Genomic DNA, 17511 nt, shown 5'->3' with positions numbered 1-17511 from the left:
CGCTCTGAAAACACATCTCTCGCTCCTCTGTTTTATTGATTTCAGAGTCCCTATCACAGAGAGCACTGCAACTCTAGGGGGTGGGGTCAAAGCATTTTAGTTGCAGTGCTAAATGACAATCACTAACTAAACACATGTTATCTACAATCTAAATCCTTCTTGCTCCAGGCACGGCGTCGAATGGGACACGTTGTATAGCTTCAAAGCAACGGCTTTGTAGCACAAAGAACAAAGCAGAGTTTCCTGCAGGACTGTAAAACTCAGCTGGGAACAACTAACACCTCTATTTCCCAATGATTCCTTAGGAAAGAATCAAAGTTATTTAACACACAGAAACATTACTTATACTAAGAGTAAAAGAATAAAAGCATATAAGTAAACATTATCTAAATGTAACTACAAGGCTACATGATACAACGAATATTTGATAATTACTAAAAATACAATTTATCCAACAGAGAACTTTGAGTTTGAGGTCACTGTGAAAAAACCAGAACAAGTTGATATCTCAGGTACTAGTAAATTCAGTACCAACTGTCAGCAGTGCCAGGTCACCTGTCATTATCCTTGTCCAATACGATATGATGATGACAAAAGAGGATGTGTGGCAATGGACACAAATGGATACTGCACTGAGTGTCCAAAGAAATGTTACTGGAATGTTCATTTCAACCAAAAGTACAGGTGGGATTATGAAGATGTTACAGAGAAACGGACAGTTGCAGACCTGAAAGCAAACTATGAAAAGGCCACAGGACAGAAGATGATTGTTGAGGGACGGATGAGAAAACTAGAGGCTGAATATGATATCATGCAGGATGAGGTGAATAAATTAATAGACAAGTCAGCAAAGTGTCTGAACAGACTGAAGGAGATAGCACTGAAGCCCAATCCTCTCACCACTCCAGAGTACATTGATATGATGATTGAAGGAGAGAAACAGGAGGCCAAACCAGGCTGGAAACAACGAACTGAGTCACTGATGAAGATAAAACAAAAAGCAGAGTTTATGGCTAAAGTGGAGAAAGGAGATAAATCTCTCCTCTGATAAGATTCACTTGATGTGAGGTCTTAAATAAGCAGATTTCCTCAGAATCATTTAGATTTTAATTATTACTACTCTCTTAGCTTTTGTTCAAAGTTATTTCTTTTGTTTTGTTATGTGATGCTTTTTGCTTTTTTAAACTCATTTGCTAAGATAATTTTGGGTTCAGTTATTCCTTTAACATAAAGTATCATATATAATATTGTTGGCGTAATTTGATTTAAAGACCTGCAAACATTTGTAAAGAATTTCAGGTAGATGATCTTTATGTGAAAAAACTTAAGAATATGGCTCAATGTGCTTTTAAATGTTGTACTAAAATAATAAATGTTTCAACACATTAATGTTGTTTTGTCTTTGTGTCTTTAAGCTCCTCTATTTAAAACCTGAGTGAAGAAAGTGAAATTATTAAGTAAAATAAAAATAAGATGCATTTGTAGTTAATATTTACATAAATAAGGTTTGTGGTGATTTGGTTAATGTTTGTTTCTGTTTTCTAGTTAATTTGGTTTCTGATCTTCCCAGCTGCCTCTCGTTTCCCAGATTATGTCCTTGTGAATCATAATTAAATTCCTTTTTTAACCTAACTGGGCTCTGACTGCATCTCAGCCTCTCCACCAACAACCAGCTAATTCATGACAGATATAAACTTTATGGTAGCAGCCAACAAAAAGCTGAAACCAGAGAAAACAATCTATAATAAAATTACATGACATATATTAAATACAGAATATCAATGGAAACATAAAACTGCATCTGAAATTAAACTAAATTCATAAAGAAAACCAAAACAAAACATGAGATTTCATCTTTAATGGATTTAATTTTTCTATCGTTTCCCAAACCTTTAGGTTTTTTCTGCAGCAGGTTGGGTTTGTGTCAGTGAAACATAATGCAGACTGTTTACATAAACCTAACAGCTAAATATTTACAGTTTAATATTTACTGTACATGTTGGATCCACAGAGAGGAAACTTTGACCTGAACTTCAGAGGAATCAGTTTCTTCTGCTGCTCTTCATCCTGAACAGAAGAAAATTAAAACACGGAGGAAAAACCTGTTTTCTATGAGCTGCCATCTTCAATCTGTAACCATAGAAACGAAAAAGCTTTTCTGGCCTGAAGTCAGCTGAAGAACATTTCTACAACACTTCTCTAAACAAGGCAATGAATATAACATAAGTTTGTGCATTATATAACAAATAAAATAAATTAAAAAGATGTTTTTCTTCAATGCTTGAAGCAGAAAATTCATCCAATGAGAGCAGAGCAAACATGAAGCTCATTTTATCTGCTGATGCTGATTGGATGAAAATTCACCTCCACACAGTTTGGCTGTTTGGGAAAACTTAGAGGAATCTCTGCATTAGTGATCGATTCATAACTAACATCCATATTCATTTTATAAACAACCAAAACAATAAAATATAAAACACAAACAAACTGGCTTCAAACTTTCACCCACAAATTCAACTAACAGGAACCAGAACCGAAATCTGAGGATTTAAACCCAAATCAGCGTCTTTCCTTCAAAATAAAAGCATTTTTAACAGCTTTGGTTCAGGACTTTTCCTGTAACTGGATCCGTTTTCTCTCCGGTTCTGTCCAAATGTTTCAGGGATTATTTTAATAAAACGGACCTTTAAAAGCAGCCGGATCAATTAGAGGAAAAACACGCCGAGTGTAAAAACTCCTTCAGCTCCTGAACGCACCGCCTGTTGGTGCTTCTCTGGAAATCATTTTTATTTCAGGGTTTCTTTTCTGTTTAACATTCAGAGCAGAAGTTTCTAAAGCCTCCTGTTTGGGAAAATGTGATTTTTATTCCAGACGGAGTGACGAGAAACAAAGATTCAACACCAACAAAAAACTCCAGAAGTATGAATGGATATGAAAGCATTCATTTTAAAAAAAGAAACCTAAAAGTAACATCAGACTCATCATGAACCGCCTTCTGCTTCTGCTTCCTGTCAGGTTTCACACAGAGTCACAGATTGAAGAGGAACTGTGGTTTGGAAGGTTGTACCTTTGTAACACTGATCAGGTTTCACTGAGAAAAACGTAAAAATGATATAAAAAACTAAACTAATTGACCCAACAGATGAAGTTCAGAGAGAAAATTAATGTGTTCATAGAGAAAGAAACCCAGAAGAAACTCCAGACAGTTTCCACCTGTGAACCCGGCTGAGCAGCTCCAGGCCTGGACTCCTCCAGGACTCCTCCAGGTTCCCTCCAGGCTCCCTCCAGGATTCCTCCAGGCTCCCTCCAGGACTCCTCCAGGCTCCCTCCAGGCTTCCTGCCGTTTCTGACGTGAACTGAAACAGGATGTATCGCAGTGCGGGTCAGTACCCCAGGTCCAGCTGGATTTTGTGCTCGAACAGCGCGATGAGCAGCATGATGCAGAAGCCCAGCAGGATGCCGGCGTTCTGTAGCAGGAAGAAGCCCCAGTGGCTGAAGCCGTGGTCGCCGGCGTCGTTGTGCAGCATCTCCGGCACCTGAAGCAGAGAAGCAGCAATAAATCAGTCTGGAGGGAAGAAACAGGCTGACGGCGCATGAACTGCATGCGCCGTCTGCAGAGGAAGAAGGAAAAGTTTCTGAAACGTTTCAAAGAAAGTTTCAGTTTCAGTTGATTTATTTTCCACTGATTGTTTTACTGCTGCCTGCACTGACTGAACAAATTAAAGTTGTTTTTACATGTTTGCCTCAACTTGTGAAGCTATCGGTTTATTTATTGCTGTTCTGGTGCAGAATTATCAAATAAATGAGTCATTCAGTAAATTTATGTCTGTTTAATAAAAGAAACATTTTAAATCAATTCAGCTGTTTTTCTGTATCGGATCGGCCGATACTGAACCTCAGATATCGGATCGGTATCGGAAGTGAAGAAGGTGCATCTCTGGTTTCCACAGAACTATTCAAGAACTTTTCAAGGTAAATATCAAACTTTTCCAGCACCAAGTTTTAGAGATAAAAACCATAGAAATGAACTAAGAACAGCAACTTTAATTCATATTTAATACTGTTAATATTTCTGTGGTAATATTCTACAGCAGGGACAAGATGAACTAAAATAAAGTAAAATTTGATGTTTTGAAATGTCTTTCAATCTATAAACCTAAACAACAAAACAAAAATCCCCTAAATTCAATCATCTGTTTATTGAATCAAATATAAGATGATCAGTAAGTCATTGATCCATTATTGATAACAGATATTAGGTTGAAACAATTAAAATAAATTAAGAAAAATTATCTTTCCACTCTAATTAAAACTTAGAGTAAAAAAATGTTTTTGCCAAGTTTGTTTTTGCTTTTTGCAAACAGGAAAAACTTAGATGATTCTAACTGATGTAAAATAAGAAACATTTAGTCTGATAGTCATGAAAAATGTGACTTTGTCTTTTTATTAAGTTTATGAAAATACCTTTTCTAAATTTAGGCTTTTGATCAAAAGTTACATTTGAACTTTATGACCAAACTGTGCAAAAGCTCTGCTGATGAAGACATGAGACGGTTCGGTCCTCTGGGGACGGTTCTGTCCTCTGGGGACGGTTCTGTCCTCTGGAGACGGTTCTGTCTTCTGGGGACGGTTCTGTCCTCTGGGGACGGTTCGGTCCAACTCACCATGTCCACCAGCGCCACGTACATGAAGAGTCCGGACGTCAGGGCAAAGATCCAGGTGGAAATGTTTTCAGCGTAGTGGCCGATCAGGATGCCCGTCACCATGCCGAGGTACGCCATCATGGCCGACAGAACGTTGTAGAGGATGGCCTGGCGAACCGTCATGCCCGCCTTCAGCAGCACCGCAAAGTCACCTGGAGGGGGAGAGAGAGAGAGACCAGCATCAGAAACTGACCAACCACTACAGTCATCAATTAAAGCTGTAACTGCTGCCAAAGATGTTTAGAACAAAATATTGAGCAAAGGTTGTGAATATTTATCTACATCTGGTCTCTTTCTCTCTGCTCTGAGTCAAACCAACCAGTTCCCCTCCTGGCCTGTGGGGGCGCTGCAACAAGAACCACTGAAGGAAACGACACAAAAACCTCTGAAGACACTGAGAACAACTTCCTTCTTCACCAAACGGAAACAAAATGGAGGCATCAGATTTTAGTGGTTGTCCTCAATTTCTCTTTAGTCTTTGGCTAAAAACCAGGAGACATTTCTGCTGCTAGCTTAGCGCTAGAGGGAGAAGTAATTAAAAAAATAAAAAGTAAATAAATTATAACGTTTATGAATTTCTAGAAAGTAACAACATCAGAAAATGTTAATGTTGTTACATTCTATGAAGAAAGAGAAAACTTAACCTGATCAATGTGGGGGATATGGACCAAAACCTTTTATGATATTTTGTGATAATAATAAAACTGACAACAAGAACCATTTATGTCTTTTTTTGGATAACCGTATAACTTACAGAAATGCTGCTCTTTAAAAATATTTCCATTTTAAAAACGTTTCTTTATGACTCCAGTCACATGAAGCCATCTGATTTTTCCACCAATCTGCTGACAGTAACTGTATTTCCAGACTTATTGGTATTTATTGATTTATTGATGCTTTCATTGAACGATGAATCAAACTGCCCTCACCCAGCTCGTGTGGCAGCTCGTGGCAGAAAACGGCCACCGATGTGCTCAGCCCGCTGGACAGACTCTCACTGAAGGCGGCTCCTGCAGACACACAGACACTCCGTCAGGCCGCGCCCGCCGGCGGCTTCCCGGGTCGTTTCCGTGGCGACGGCGGCTCACCGATGGCGAGGCCGTCGCTGAAGTTGTGCAGGCCGTCGCCCATGATGACCATCCAGGCCAGCGTGGCGACGCCGGCCTGCTGGAAGTGCTCCTCGGAGTAGGAGTGGGCGTGGCTGTGGGGGTGGTGGTTCTGGGAGTGGTGGTGGTGCAGGATGTGGTGGTAGTCATGGTGATGGTGGTGCATGCTGTCCGCCTGCCCCACCGTGTCGTGGAAGTGGGAGTGGCATTTGTTCTCGCAGTCCTCGGCCGAGTATCCGGCGCCGGCGCTGCCCCCCGCGGGCCGGCCGTACGTCTGTTCCGTTACCACGGAAACCTGCGGCGTCAGCATCACCTGCTCCTCCTCCGCCACGCCGCTCGGGAGCTCGCCGAACGCACCGGCGCCGTTCGGCTCCACGTCTGATGGAGGAAGAGCAGGTGGAGAGGAAACGTCTGAGAGGAGCGCTTTGTGTTGGATCAGAACCGGGTCAGAATCAGATCAGATCCGGATCAAAACCAGATCGGAACCGGATCAGAACCGACTCTCACCTTCGTTTGGCTTCAGCTCGCTCTCCTCCAGAGCCGGCTGCTTCTCCGGGTCCGATTTGTCCGTCTGGTCCCACTTCTTCTGGACCTGACAGGAAAACAAACATGAACATCAGAACCAGCAGAACCAACAGAACCAGAACCTCCATGATCCATAAACACTGAGGCTGCACATCAACACTGCTGGTCAGTGTGTTTATATGACAGGATATGAAAAACTGTTAAATTACAACAAAGTTATATTATGAGAATAAAGTAGCAATAAGAAAAAAATTCATCATAATATTATGAGAAAAAAATCTTAATAATACGAGAATATTCATAATATCACAAGAATAAAATCATTATGTTTTTCTGCTAGTATTATGACTTGTTTTGTTTTAATATTTATTTCATAAGAACCTAAATGTTAAATTTACTGCAGTTTTGTTGAAAAAGCTGCATGTGGCGCCACCTGCTGGCTGAACTCAACCTCTTATTAAATACCATCCTGAACTATTTTCTGCTGCATTAATTATCAGATTTTGCTGCCATAGAGATGGATGTAATCCTGTCATCTTTTCCTGCTGGTTCTTTCTGTGACGGTTCTGAGTTTTTTATATAAAATCAGAATCAATTTCAACAGAAAACATCAAAGTTTGTTTCCAACCTTTTGTTTCTTGTCTTTGTACATTTTTCCCAGCGTCAGGAAGTGTTCGATCAGGAACATGAAGTAGACTCCGCCCAGAGCCGTCAGGCCTTTCCACACGCCGTCCATGTTCTCCTCGCCGTCGTCGTGAGGGTGAAGGTCGTCGGCGGCGTCCAGGTGATGGTGGTGGTTGTCCGGGTGATGGTGGTGATCGTGATTCCCATGAGACTGAAGAGAAGAAAACAAAACGCCTCAACGACGCTGCAGCTGCTCCTCTGCTCTGACATCTGCAGCATCTCCACTCAGAGCAGCACAGAGGAAGATTTAGTGGAAGAAAAAACTCCAGCTGGTGGGGTCAGACCGTTAAAGATGTAGGTCTGATTTACAGTTAGTAATTGTTTTTTGTTATTTGTTTCTTAATCATTCACAACAAAACCCAAAAATGTTCTTGCTTTTTATTTTTGAAATTTTAGTCAAAAACCCAAAATGGAAAAATGAGTTTTGGATTTTGAGAAAATTGTTCTGTGTGCAAAAGTGAGAAAAGAAAACAAACATTTTCATTTGTTTGATTTTTGAAAAGAACAAATGACTCAGATTGAAATCCTACATCCATCTGCTTTAGATGCAGGATTTCTTCCTATTTTTGTTCCTGCATTTTTAAATGTTTTTCAAAAAAGTTCTTGGCTTTTAAATGTCTCGAGTTTCAGTCTTAAACTTCAAACTTCAAAGCCAAAAGGATACAAAAGTTCAAACAACAGATTTATCATTTAAGACAATTTAATTATATCAAAGAGTTTTACCGTTTTTCCAGCAGTTTCTTTATTCCTTTATGGATAAAAATATGTCATTATATTTTTAAATGTACATTTAAATTCAGAAGGAAGAAGAATTCAAAGAGGGGGCTAATAACTCATCCCTGTGGAACACCATAAGCTAAGCTAAGCTAAGCTAGCTGATGAAGCTATTAGGACTGAAGATTCAAGTTTTACAGCTAGAAACACCAAAAAGGAAAATCTGGACTAACACAGAGTCAAGTTAAAATAAGTGAACAGTTCCTGAGATTTCCGGTATCTCTGCGGTAAAACGAATCGGTAGAGTGAATACTGATGTAAATAGATGTGAGGGTCTCATTTCGCTCTGACTCACATGAGGAATGAGGTGCAGGAAGGCGTCGCCGCTCAGCGATCCCACGGCCAGCGCCACCAGGAAGCTGAGCAGGAACTTGAAGAAGACTCTGTTCATGAGCGGGATGAGGAGGACGCCCAGCAGGGACAGCGTGCTGATGACGGTGATGGAGACGAAGCCGCCGACCCAGGCTGCAACAAACCACAGAGCGTCAGGAACCAGAACTTCAGGCATCGCTCAGCGTTTCTCTGCAGAACCTTATTCTTTTAAACGATTAGTTTTAGTTTTGATCGAGCTTCGTTAGGCCGAGGTTGGAAGAGCAGGTTAGCATTTATTTACAGGTGAAAAACAACCAAAGACTTTCATGTTTTCTTAAATTATACATTGAAAAGGTTTGGGGAGGATTTAGAATAATTTAAAACTTGAAGAATTTGTGATTTTTGATTAATTTTATGACGTTTTCTCCTCGTTTTGTGTGAATCAGTTTGACGGAGTTGGAGAAGACGAAGGTTAGCAGGAACCAGAGACACTGAAGAGGAAACAGGAAGTTAAAGGAAACACGTTTTACTGTTCCACCGTTAAACCCATCCATTGACCTTTGACCTCCCAGCCTGAAATCATCTCACCTGTTGCGATGCGTTTTCCGTTTTCGCCGCTGCTGGGCTCGCTGTGGTTCCGGGTGGCGAAGCTGTGGTCGTGGTTTCCATGGTGACCGTGTGAATGTTGATGGTGTTTATGTCCTAAAAGATACAGAGAAATAAATAAAACACAAGAGGAGCTGATCTGTAATATCTAATGATAATATTAATGTTTGGAGACCATTTTGAAATAATATAATAATAATAATAATAATAATAATGGCATAATAATGCAGGAACAGATTCTCTAAGATCAATAAGTTTTAAATTCTAACAAACATTTAGCTCTGAAACTGGAAGACATTTTTAAATATCCAAAACAACAGAAACAACAAATAAAATGAATTTTAAACTTTAAAATGTTTAGTTGAGACCAAAACAACTAAACATTGTTTGGTCTCAACTGAAACTTTCTAACAAAACAGTTTCTGGTAGAAAGAGAAAAAATTTATCATACGATTTGTTTGGATTTTATATTCTCATTTTATTTTCTCACATTTTTGTTTTTCGTATTTTATTTAGTCAAATTTTATTTTTTCAGACTTTATTTTTTTAGATTCGCGTTTTATGAATTATTTTCAAATCTTATTTCAAAGATTACGGTCCACAGGTTTGGGGGCGGAGCTTCCTCTAAAGGACAGCGCTAAGACGCATCATCCAGGTCGCCGTTAGCAACAGCATTTCTATTGGTCAGCAGGTACAAATGTTACTCTTTAAATGGCTCAGAAAATAATTTTTGATTCAGAAGTTTTTCAAAGTTTTATTTTTGAACTTAATTTCAAATGTCAGTTTTTGAAGAATTCCTTGTTTGCAATAATATTGAATCAAATTTTTCTCCATGAACTAGAATTTAAAAAAGCAACAAATCAAACAAATTATTATTTTTCATGAACAGGAGCAGAAACTGCTGATGATGCGATTAGTCGCCAACATGACGAAGTTTCAGGTTAGAACCTGTTAGTCCAGATGAACCAACATTTCCAGATGTTTCCTCTGGTAACGGTGGAGGAAAAAGCTCCAGTCTGACTTTCCTACCTGCGTCTTCGTGTCGGGAGGCGTCGCCGTGGAGGAGACACGCCCCGCTGTCGATCTGGTGGAGGAGGGCGGGGCACAGGAAGGCGAAGTCTCCCAGGGCGACGCCTCCTTCCTGGGACATCCCGTGTGAGAGGAGGAGGCCCGAGGCGTTCAGGCACTGCAGGAAATACCAACACTCAGTCAGTCCTACATTAGAACGTCACAGCTGTACCTGAAGCCACTGGCGGTTAATTTCTGCTTCAAACGATCTGATTGGACGCTGGAAAAGACTACTGTTGTGTTTAAGTTATGCTAATAGGAGTTAGCATAACAGTGACGCTATGCTAGGCTAAAATGGCATCTCAATGCTAAACATGTAGCGGCTAACGCTAATGTGAGCGTGAACATTTCTAAAGAAGCTCCATGAAGGATCATGAGTTCCTGAAAGATGAACTTTGCTCCAATCTGATGGTTGAATAACCAGAATAAAAGATTAAAATAATAAATATTTCTGGTTTTGGGCTCATATCTTTATTTATTCCAGGAAACCTGCTGAGCCGGTGGAGGAGCTGCATGTCCACCATGTTTCTTGTAGATCTATAGATCTATACTAAAGAGAACCTCTTCCTGTGTCAGTCGAACCTCGTCCTCCTCCAGGCTGTGGTTCTGCAGATGATCCCGGTCCAGTTCCTCATGATGGCCCGCTGGCTCGGTTTTAACCGCCATTGCCGTGGCGACCGTGGTCACTCCTTCTCCAGCCAAGCTTCTCTTTTGGGTTTTCACCAACAATCCGGAGCCGTCGGCGGTTCTGCCGTCCCGACCCGGCGCCACAGACACAGTGGGTTGGGTTTGCTGCAGGTCCTCGGTTCTGTTCTGGTCGGCAGCCGGGTGGTGATGATGATGGTGTTGGTGATGACGGTCATGGTGGTGGCCGGCTTGTTCCCGGTGCTTCACCATGACGGTCCGGATCCGGTCGATGCCGACGCTCCGCAGCAGACGCTTCAGGCCGTCCAGAGAGATGGAGCCGTTCTCTCCGTACCTGAGACGAACAAACATGGAGGATCAAAACTTTTCTCCTTTCAATACAGTTATAATTAATATTCATGATAACTTTAGGTACAACTTTAAATATGTCAAATAGTCACAATAAGCAATAAATCAATAAATCACATGAGAAATTAAAACGATATCGATACTGTGTATTTGCATGATTTATCGTTTTTCTCTTTCTATAAAAAAGAAAAGATAAAAGATAAAAGTTTCTCTGGTGTTTTATTCTCAACTAAAACTTTCTGAGGGACAAATTTGTTTCTAAATTCTTCATAATTAATTTTATTCACAAAATGTAATTAATTAATAATGCAAAATTAGTATTTTTTTATTTTTTACCTGCTAATAAACAAAATTTTAATATGATTAAAGATAAAAAATAAAATAATTGAATACAAGTTATAAGCACCTTTTACTTCCAGTTATTAATCAGCCATTTATTAATGAGTTCATCTATAAATAATCAGTCGATCAGATCTAAACTGTATGGATGTTTAAAGGCCTGAACTTCTCTTGTTGATGCTAAAATAATATCTGATCAAACAAAATCAAGAGTTCACTAAAGGAATGCTGTTATTTAATTTTAGGCAATAAAATGTTTATGTTCCTATTTAAAAAAAGGAATTAAATCATAAATTTGCATTTTTAAGAGTTTCTAAAATTTTAAAATCTGCAGAATGTACCTTCTGTCTTATCTGATTAATCGTCAAAATCATTGATTACTAAAATAATTGTTAGTTGGAATCCTAATAGTCAAAGAAAGTTGAGTGGAAGGAAAAAGTGTCAGGAAAATCTCCAGCAGTTTATTTAGTTTAGTTTTGGCTGCATGTTCTGAACCATAAATGTTGAGTAGAAACGCTCCAACCCATCGGACCTTAAACACATTTCCTCTCCCGTCTTCCTCACTCAAAGCAGCAGCAGCAGCTCACCTGTGGAACAGCGCCTCCAGGTGTTGCCTTCGGGCCAGCTCGGCCCTCTGAGCGTCCACCACAGCGGTCAGGAGCTGGGCGCCGCCGGAGGCCTCGGTGGGGGACGGCGAGCAGTCCGCCGCCGCCCAAACGCAGCTGGCGGCGAAGCAGAGCGTCGCAGCCAAGATGGCTGCAGCCATCTGGTCAGTCAGCATCTCTGCTGGGACAAAACGTCACGTCTGGATCACCGGAGAAAAACAGGAAAACTGGAAAATTCAGTAATTCTGCCCAACAGCAGATAGAGCAGAATGAGCTTAAAAACCAAGCAGAGGCCTGAAGAGCTTCAGATGGCAAATAAACACATCAGTCTGAGTGAAAACGCTGCTGAACTGGAAGATATGAAGGATGACTGAAAAGATTTTCACAAAAAATGCATCATTTTAAACCAATCAGACATTTACTGAGTGATGCCGTTTAGTTTCAAATATTTCCTAAATGTTAGCAGAGGATGAATCAGCCTCTTGAAGCTGTTTGTTTTCACACTTTAGAGCGAAAAATCCCCAAATGAATCACTTGTTTAAAGGTTTTTAACCTTTAAAAACAGTTTCAGAGGAAGGAAGTGAAACAGGCTGACTGAGGCCAAAGGGGAACTCTGCGTTTCTTAGAGTCCACATTTTTAACAGTTAATCAGCCTAAATATACTAAAGGTTCAGCTAATGGACTTTATTTTTTAAATTATTATTTTTCTCATATGGATCTATTTGTGTCTTTAATACAGTTGATGGTGGTTATAATAAGCTCCAGCCCGTTAGAAACTGAAGGAGTCTTCAGTGTTACACAAAGAGCCACATGTCGCGGTGCTTCAGGATCAGATTAGTCTAAAAACATTTATTCTAGAAATCCTGTTAATCTCGGTCACTGGAGTTTATAAATAGATAAAAGGAAAAGATGAGGATCAGCAAAAAATGAGGTTCAGGGTTTGATAGAAGATGAGCCGAATTAAAAAGGAGCTTTCAATAAATACTGTGGCAAAAAATTACATCCCTCGTCATCTGTGTGGCAAAGAAATATTAAAATGTTGGTTTTTCTGAAGGGAGTTCGGCAGAAGGAAAAACCCGAGTCATACCGGATTATTACTGTAGGACGAAATTAGTGTTACTATAGCTAACTATTAGAGGTAATTAAAGTGAAATAAGGCGGTCACTTGTTGAAGTGAACCGTGTTTTTACCGGGTTGTCCCTCATGCTATCAGCCCGGACTGGGCTTCCCCGCTCTGGATGCTGACAGGCGGGATGTTCCAGATGGCTGCGGCCCGGAATCAGGCCTCGTTCTGCCGCCCAGTCTGGACCGCAGCCTGCCGGTCAAATTTAACCATTAAACCGTATTTAACACCGTGTTCAGCGGCCCGAGCGGCCACGCGTGTCGGTGTCCCACTCCGGACCCACTCACACAGCGGAGGTAAACAGAAACACGTTGGTTTTGTGCGCTCCGCACCAGTCCGGTGCCGTGTGCACAAAGGCGGTAAAACCCGGAAACTGCGCCGCTGAACGCCGCCCGCGCCGTGCGGAGAGGACCGCAGCGGGGCAGCAGCGGCTCCGGGCGGCTCCAAAACCCAACCGAACCGACATTTAAACGACTTGGACCGACTTACAGCGGGGAAACCGGGTCCTTTTTGGTCCTTTTAGCAGCTCCTCGGTGCGGTTCGGCGTGTCCAGTCCGTCCGCTTCGTTCAACCATGAATTAGCTTGGCGGCGCCTTCGCGGACTGTAGGAAATCTGAGCTCAACCCACTTCAGGAAGGAAGGATGAGTCGGAGGAAGCAGCAGAACTCGTTGTCTCCATCCACAAACATGAAGGTCGTTTGTTCATGACTCTGCAGCTGTTAAATAAACCAGCAAGACAAAAAACTGTTTTTAAAATTAGTTAATCAGCTGTAAAATCTGCAATACTAAAGCAAGAGAAATACATTTTTAAATTAATAATCACTCTCATGTTGGCACATGAGAGTGATTTATTATTCAGTTATTTATATTTCGGATCTTTAATGATTTCTGCTTGGTAATGTTTTTGCATGTTCACTGTTTAAAGAAATCCTGCCGTCACATTTAAACATTTAAATGTGGTTGAAAAGTAAAAGGTGAAGTTATTTCCATATATTAATGTCTGAATGGGGTAGAAGGTGTCCAAGCCTGTTTTTCCGGATGAAATGAGAAAAGTTAAAAATTCAACTTGTTTTTCCTGGACTGAATAGAGATGAAGACTGTACATCTTAAATCAACATGAAATTAAAAATCCAATAACAAAATGACCCAAAGTTCTGTGCAAAATAAGAAACAGATTTAATCTGTCCATTAAGGTTAAAATCTGCAGGACAAGGACGCTGCAAAAACACAAAATCTTACCAAGAATATTTTCTTCTAGTGCAAATATCTTTGTAAGTTTGAAGACAAAATTAACTTATATGTAACTTTTCAGCAAGAACATGAACTTAAGTTTAAAAAAAAGTCTCTTTATAACTGAAATAATCTGCCATAGAACTGGGACTTTTTCATCAGTATTAAGGAATTTTTGACTAAAAACAAGTTTATATTTCTTGTTGAAAAGTTACATGTAAGTTAGTTTTGTCTTATTTCAAACTTACAAAGATATTTTTACTAGAAACTTGAGCAAAGATTCTTGGCAAGGTTTTGTGTTTTTGCAGTGTAGAAATGAGAAAGGTTGGGATCCAACATACACAACAATATTTTATTTTTTTTCTTTGCGTCACTTGAGAAGCTCATTCATGTTTTTATCACAATTCATTACTTTCTAGAATCCAGTTGGTTTTAAATGCTGCTCAGCTTTTACCAAACTTTTTAGTTCCTATTATTTATCTTATTTTTATTTCTTTGGCCAACTTTGTTGTTTTTAAAGTGTTTTCTAGATTAAGATGAAATGAAACCAAATCATAATCTGAGAGGTTTAGATTAACCTCATCTGTTCCCTCAGTTTCTCTACATGTCTTCTGACTTTAACTAGGACCTTTAAAGGTTTTCTTTCAGCAAACGTCAAAATCTCAATAAATGCATTAAAGTTTGTGTTTGTATAGTGAAAAATGCAAAACAAAAAGTGCATAAATACTTTTATTCTTTACTGTTCTCTGTGCTTATCGTGTCATTCAGCTGTTATTGTGTCTGTATCTTTAATTAACTTTTCTTGTTCTGCTCCACATTTTTATTTAAATTTTTTTATTTTCTAAGTCTTCATTATTCAGTGCCGCCATTTTGAACCATTTCTTATTATTGATGTGTTTTATTATCTTCTCTGCTGTTTAAGGAAACAAACCTTCCTGTTTCTTGTTTTCATGTCTTTTCTCTCCTGATCCTGAACAGAAGTTTTTTCTGATGAAATATTTTTCTGGAAACTATCAGAACAGACATATTTTGTTATGTAAACATGTTCTGCTTTAAAGATTGAGCCTCTGAAGCTGCAGCTCTCTGGTTTCAGTGGAAAACCTCCCTGTTTTCCTCAGAGGTAACCTGGGATCAGATGGTAAAAGTCTCTCACACAGTTGAGATAACGGCTTCCTGGGCCGATCCCAGATGGATCCCAGCACCCAGAGCTGTAAACAAACCCACCCAGAACAGAAAACACAGGAGCGTTTCCTCTGCCTCCGTCTGACCGCTCTGGTTTCACAAACTAAACCTCTGACCTCCGCTCATGTGGAAGGAGACGACCTGAGGTGAACTCTTCACTATCAGATCCAAGCTTTAATACTTCTAGTTCACAATCTGAATGTGCAACAATCAAACATCCAGCTGGGATATTTAGCATCTATCCATCAGTTTTTTGTTTTCTGCGTTTCCTCCCAGTTGGGTGAAAATCCAGCCAGATGACCTGAAGGCGTCCAGATCAGACGAACCAGCAGATGTTTGGTTCTGAGCTGCAGCAGATGGAGTCACCATCCATCCACCATCAACAGGAAACCAAGAAGCTTCAAATCTTCCACCTGAGCCAAAACCAGACTGGAGCAGTTTGCTTTTATTCAGCTGAAAACCAAAACCTGAGAGGCGGAGGAGCCGTTTCTATCCCGTCTACTTGGTATTAAACCTCTTGGATGCTCCTGGACTGAAGATCCAATCAGAGGAGACATTTCTTCATGCTTCCAGTCTGCAGCCTGCCCCTCCACACTTACAAACCAAAAACAAAATGTTTTTGATTATGAACACAATAAGAAATGGAGATTTTAGGAGATTTTCCTGAAGTTCTTATGCAAAATATGCTCATAATATCTACAAGCTTCAAACTAAGCTACCTACCTTTCTAATACTGTGTAAAATGGCTTAAATGCCTTTTTTTTTTTTTTTTTACAATTTATTGCCAGAATAATCAATAGAATAATCGATTAGTCTTTAGCTGCAGTCCGTTCACTGAGCTGTTCTTAGTTTTGGTTCACCGTTTTCAGGAGAGTGATTCCTCCGCCTGTTGGCCAAACGGTGCATCATAATGGTGCAACGACAAATATGACACATTAGTGCGTCTGGTTTTGCTGCAGGGACGTTTTTCTGTCCACCAATCGATGGCCTGCGCTGCGCGACGCCTGTAGCTTCATCCTAACTTCTTCTTACAACGGAAAAAGAAAATAGAGAACCGAACCGATCCGCTCAGTGGAAACTAGGCACACATTTCAAATGTCATGTTGGAAATAAACTTCATGATCAAAACATTTTCTGTTTTACTCTGATGGGTTTTATGCTGTGAGGTTGATTCTAGATGGACCTTAAATCACCAAACAGTCCAGAGGAACCTCAGGGTCCAGATTTATTTTGATGCTCAGCCCTCAGGAAGCTTCAGCTGATTTTCTGCAGGGATCCCAACCTGCCGCTGGATTCTCATCTGAACATGGATGAAGTAACTTCAGACTAACTGCTGCGATCCCTGCTCAGCTTCCAGGGTTTCTGGCTGATCTGATGGATTTTTGACTCTTTAATCAGCGGTTGAGCCCGTCCTGCTGGGACCATTTTAAAGGAGGGATGAAACCAGTAAACCCCGGCACGACGCACGTTTCAGCTCTCTGAAACACAAAGAAACTTAAAGCAGGTTTTACTGAGCTGATCCAGAATAAATCCACCTTCTGCTGTTTGTTTGCTCTCCATGCTCATGTCTCCAGCTCCTTGTTCTGTGAATGTTTTTGGATTTATGCTCAGCTTCCTGCAGCTTTCAGGAACTCCTGACTTAGAGAAAAGAAAAGACGTGAGTGGGTTGAAAATGTCTTTCACCTCCTGCAGCTCTGTGTGAATTAATGGACGAAAAGCTCCAATATTCTGACAGCTGTAAAAAAAAACAACAACCTGGCAGCAGAACAAAGGTAAAAAATACTGATATTTACATGATAATGTGTAATAATTCCTCTGTAATAAATCATAACTCTTTGTTGTTCCTGATTCTTTGGTCTCTGAACTTCATCACTAACAGCTTCTTCTTTAAGAAAGTCTGAAAATGGCTTCCTGCTCCTTTTTCCGCTGAAATCACCTTATGAGCTCAAAGAGCAAACCAACAGCGCCACAGCGCCTCCTGCTGGTTAACTGAGAGAATTTCATCTGAATCAGACTGATTAGACCAGGGGTCTCAAACTCAGTTTACCCGGGGGCCGCTGGAGGTAGAGTCTGGGTGAGGCTGGGCCGCATTCACACACACGGTCTCCTCAGCCGAACCTTTCTGATTGCCTATTACCATATTTGGCTGTAGTCAGGCGCTGTAACAGCCGTAATTGTGTAGTGTCTCTTTAAGATACTCTAGTATTGCTAATGACGTCACAAGTATGCGCCACAGCTTCTCTGTAGAGAGCGTGGGAGAA

General features: G+C 40.4%; 1 protein-coding gene and 1 long non-coding RNA gene across 6 annotated transcripts; one reads left to right on the top strand and one right to left on the bottom strand.

The window, feature by feature from the left end:
• Window positions 1-1843: 1843 nt before the first annotated feature.
• Window positions 1844-13503, bottom strand: slc39a6 (solute carrier family 39 member 6). Of its 5 annotated transcripts, none has more exons than XM_028020194.1 (12): window positions 12906-13198; window positions 11698-11915; window positions 10340-10757; window positions 9740-9896; window positions 8693-8806; window positions 8088-8257; window positions 6963-7169; window positions 6317-6401; window positions 5792-6187; window positions 5633-5713; window positions 4665-4855; window positions 1844-3536 (listed from the first exon to the last, which is right to left on the bottom strand). In XM_028020194.1, the coding sequence occupies exons 2-12, from the start codon at window positions 11889-11891 to the stop codon at window positions 3384-3386; spliced, it is 2166 nt and encodes a 721-aa protein (XP_027875995.1). In that variant the 5' UTR covers window positions 11892-11915; window positions 12906-13198; the 3' UTR covers window positions 1844-3383. The 5 variants fall into 5 exon arrangements, with proteins under 5 accessions (XP_027875995.1, XP_027875992.1, XP_027875994.1 ...); XM_028020191.1 differs by lacking the exon at window positions 12906-13198 and adding an exon at window positions 13328-13503 and having other exon boundaries at window positions 3384-3536; XM_028020193.1 differs by lacking the exon at window positions 12906-13198 and adding an exon at window positions 13328-13503 and having other exon boundaries at window positions 3384-3536; window positions 11698-11893.
• On the top strand, window positions 13422-16380 carry LOC114146365 (uncharacterized). The gene is made up of 2 exons (XR_003595889.1): window positions 13422-13531; window positions 15527-16380. It is a non-coding gene; the product is annotated as an uncharacterized LOC114146365 (long non-coding RNA).
• Window positions 16381-17511: the final 1131 nt, after the last annotated feature.

Source organism: Xiphophorus couchianus, chromosome 6 (genome assembly GCF_001444195.1).
Source record: "Xiphophorus couchianus chromosome 6, X_couchianus-1.0, whole genome shotgun sequence".
In the NCBI taxonomy this organism is placed as follows: domain Eukaryota; kingdom Metazoa; phylum Chordata; class Actinopteri; order Cyprinodontiformes; family Poeciliidae; genus Xiphophorus; species Xiphophorus couchianus.
This window is presented reverse-complemented; position numbering and strand designations above follow the sequence as displayed.

Bases quoted from the DNA above. Each gene is read 5' to 3' on its own strand.
- slc39a6 (XM_028020191.1), bottom strand. From the start codon at position 11,891: ATGCTGACTGACCAGATGGCTGCAGCCATCTTGGCTGCGACGCTCTGC. The intron at 10,758-11,697 runs GTGAGCTGCTGC...TGTTCGTCTCAG, and splicing joins CTGGAGGCGCTGTTCCACAG to GTACGGAGAGAACGGCTCCA. The intron at 8,807-9,739 runs GTAGGAAAGTCA...TGTATCTTTTAG, and splicing joins CTCCCGACACGAAGACGCAG to GACATAAACACCATCAACAT.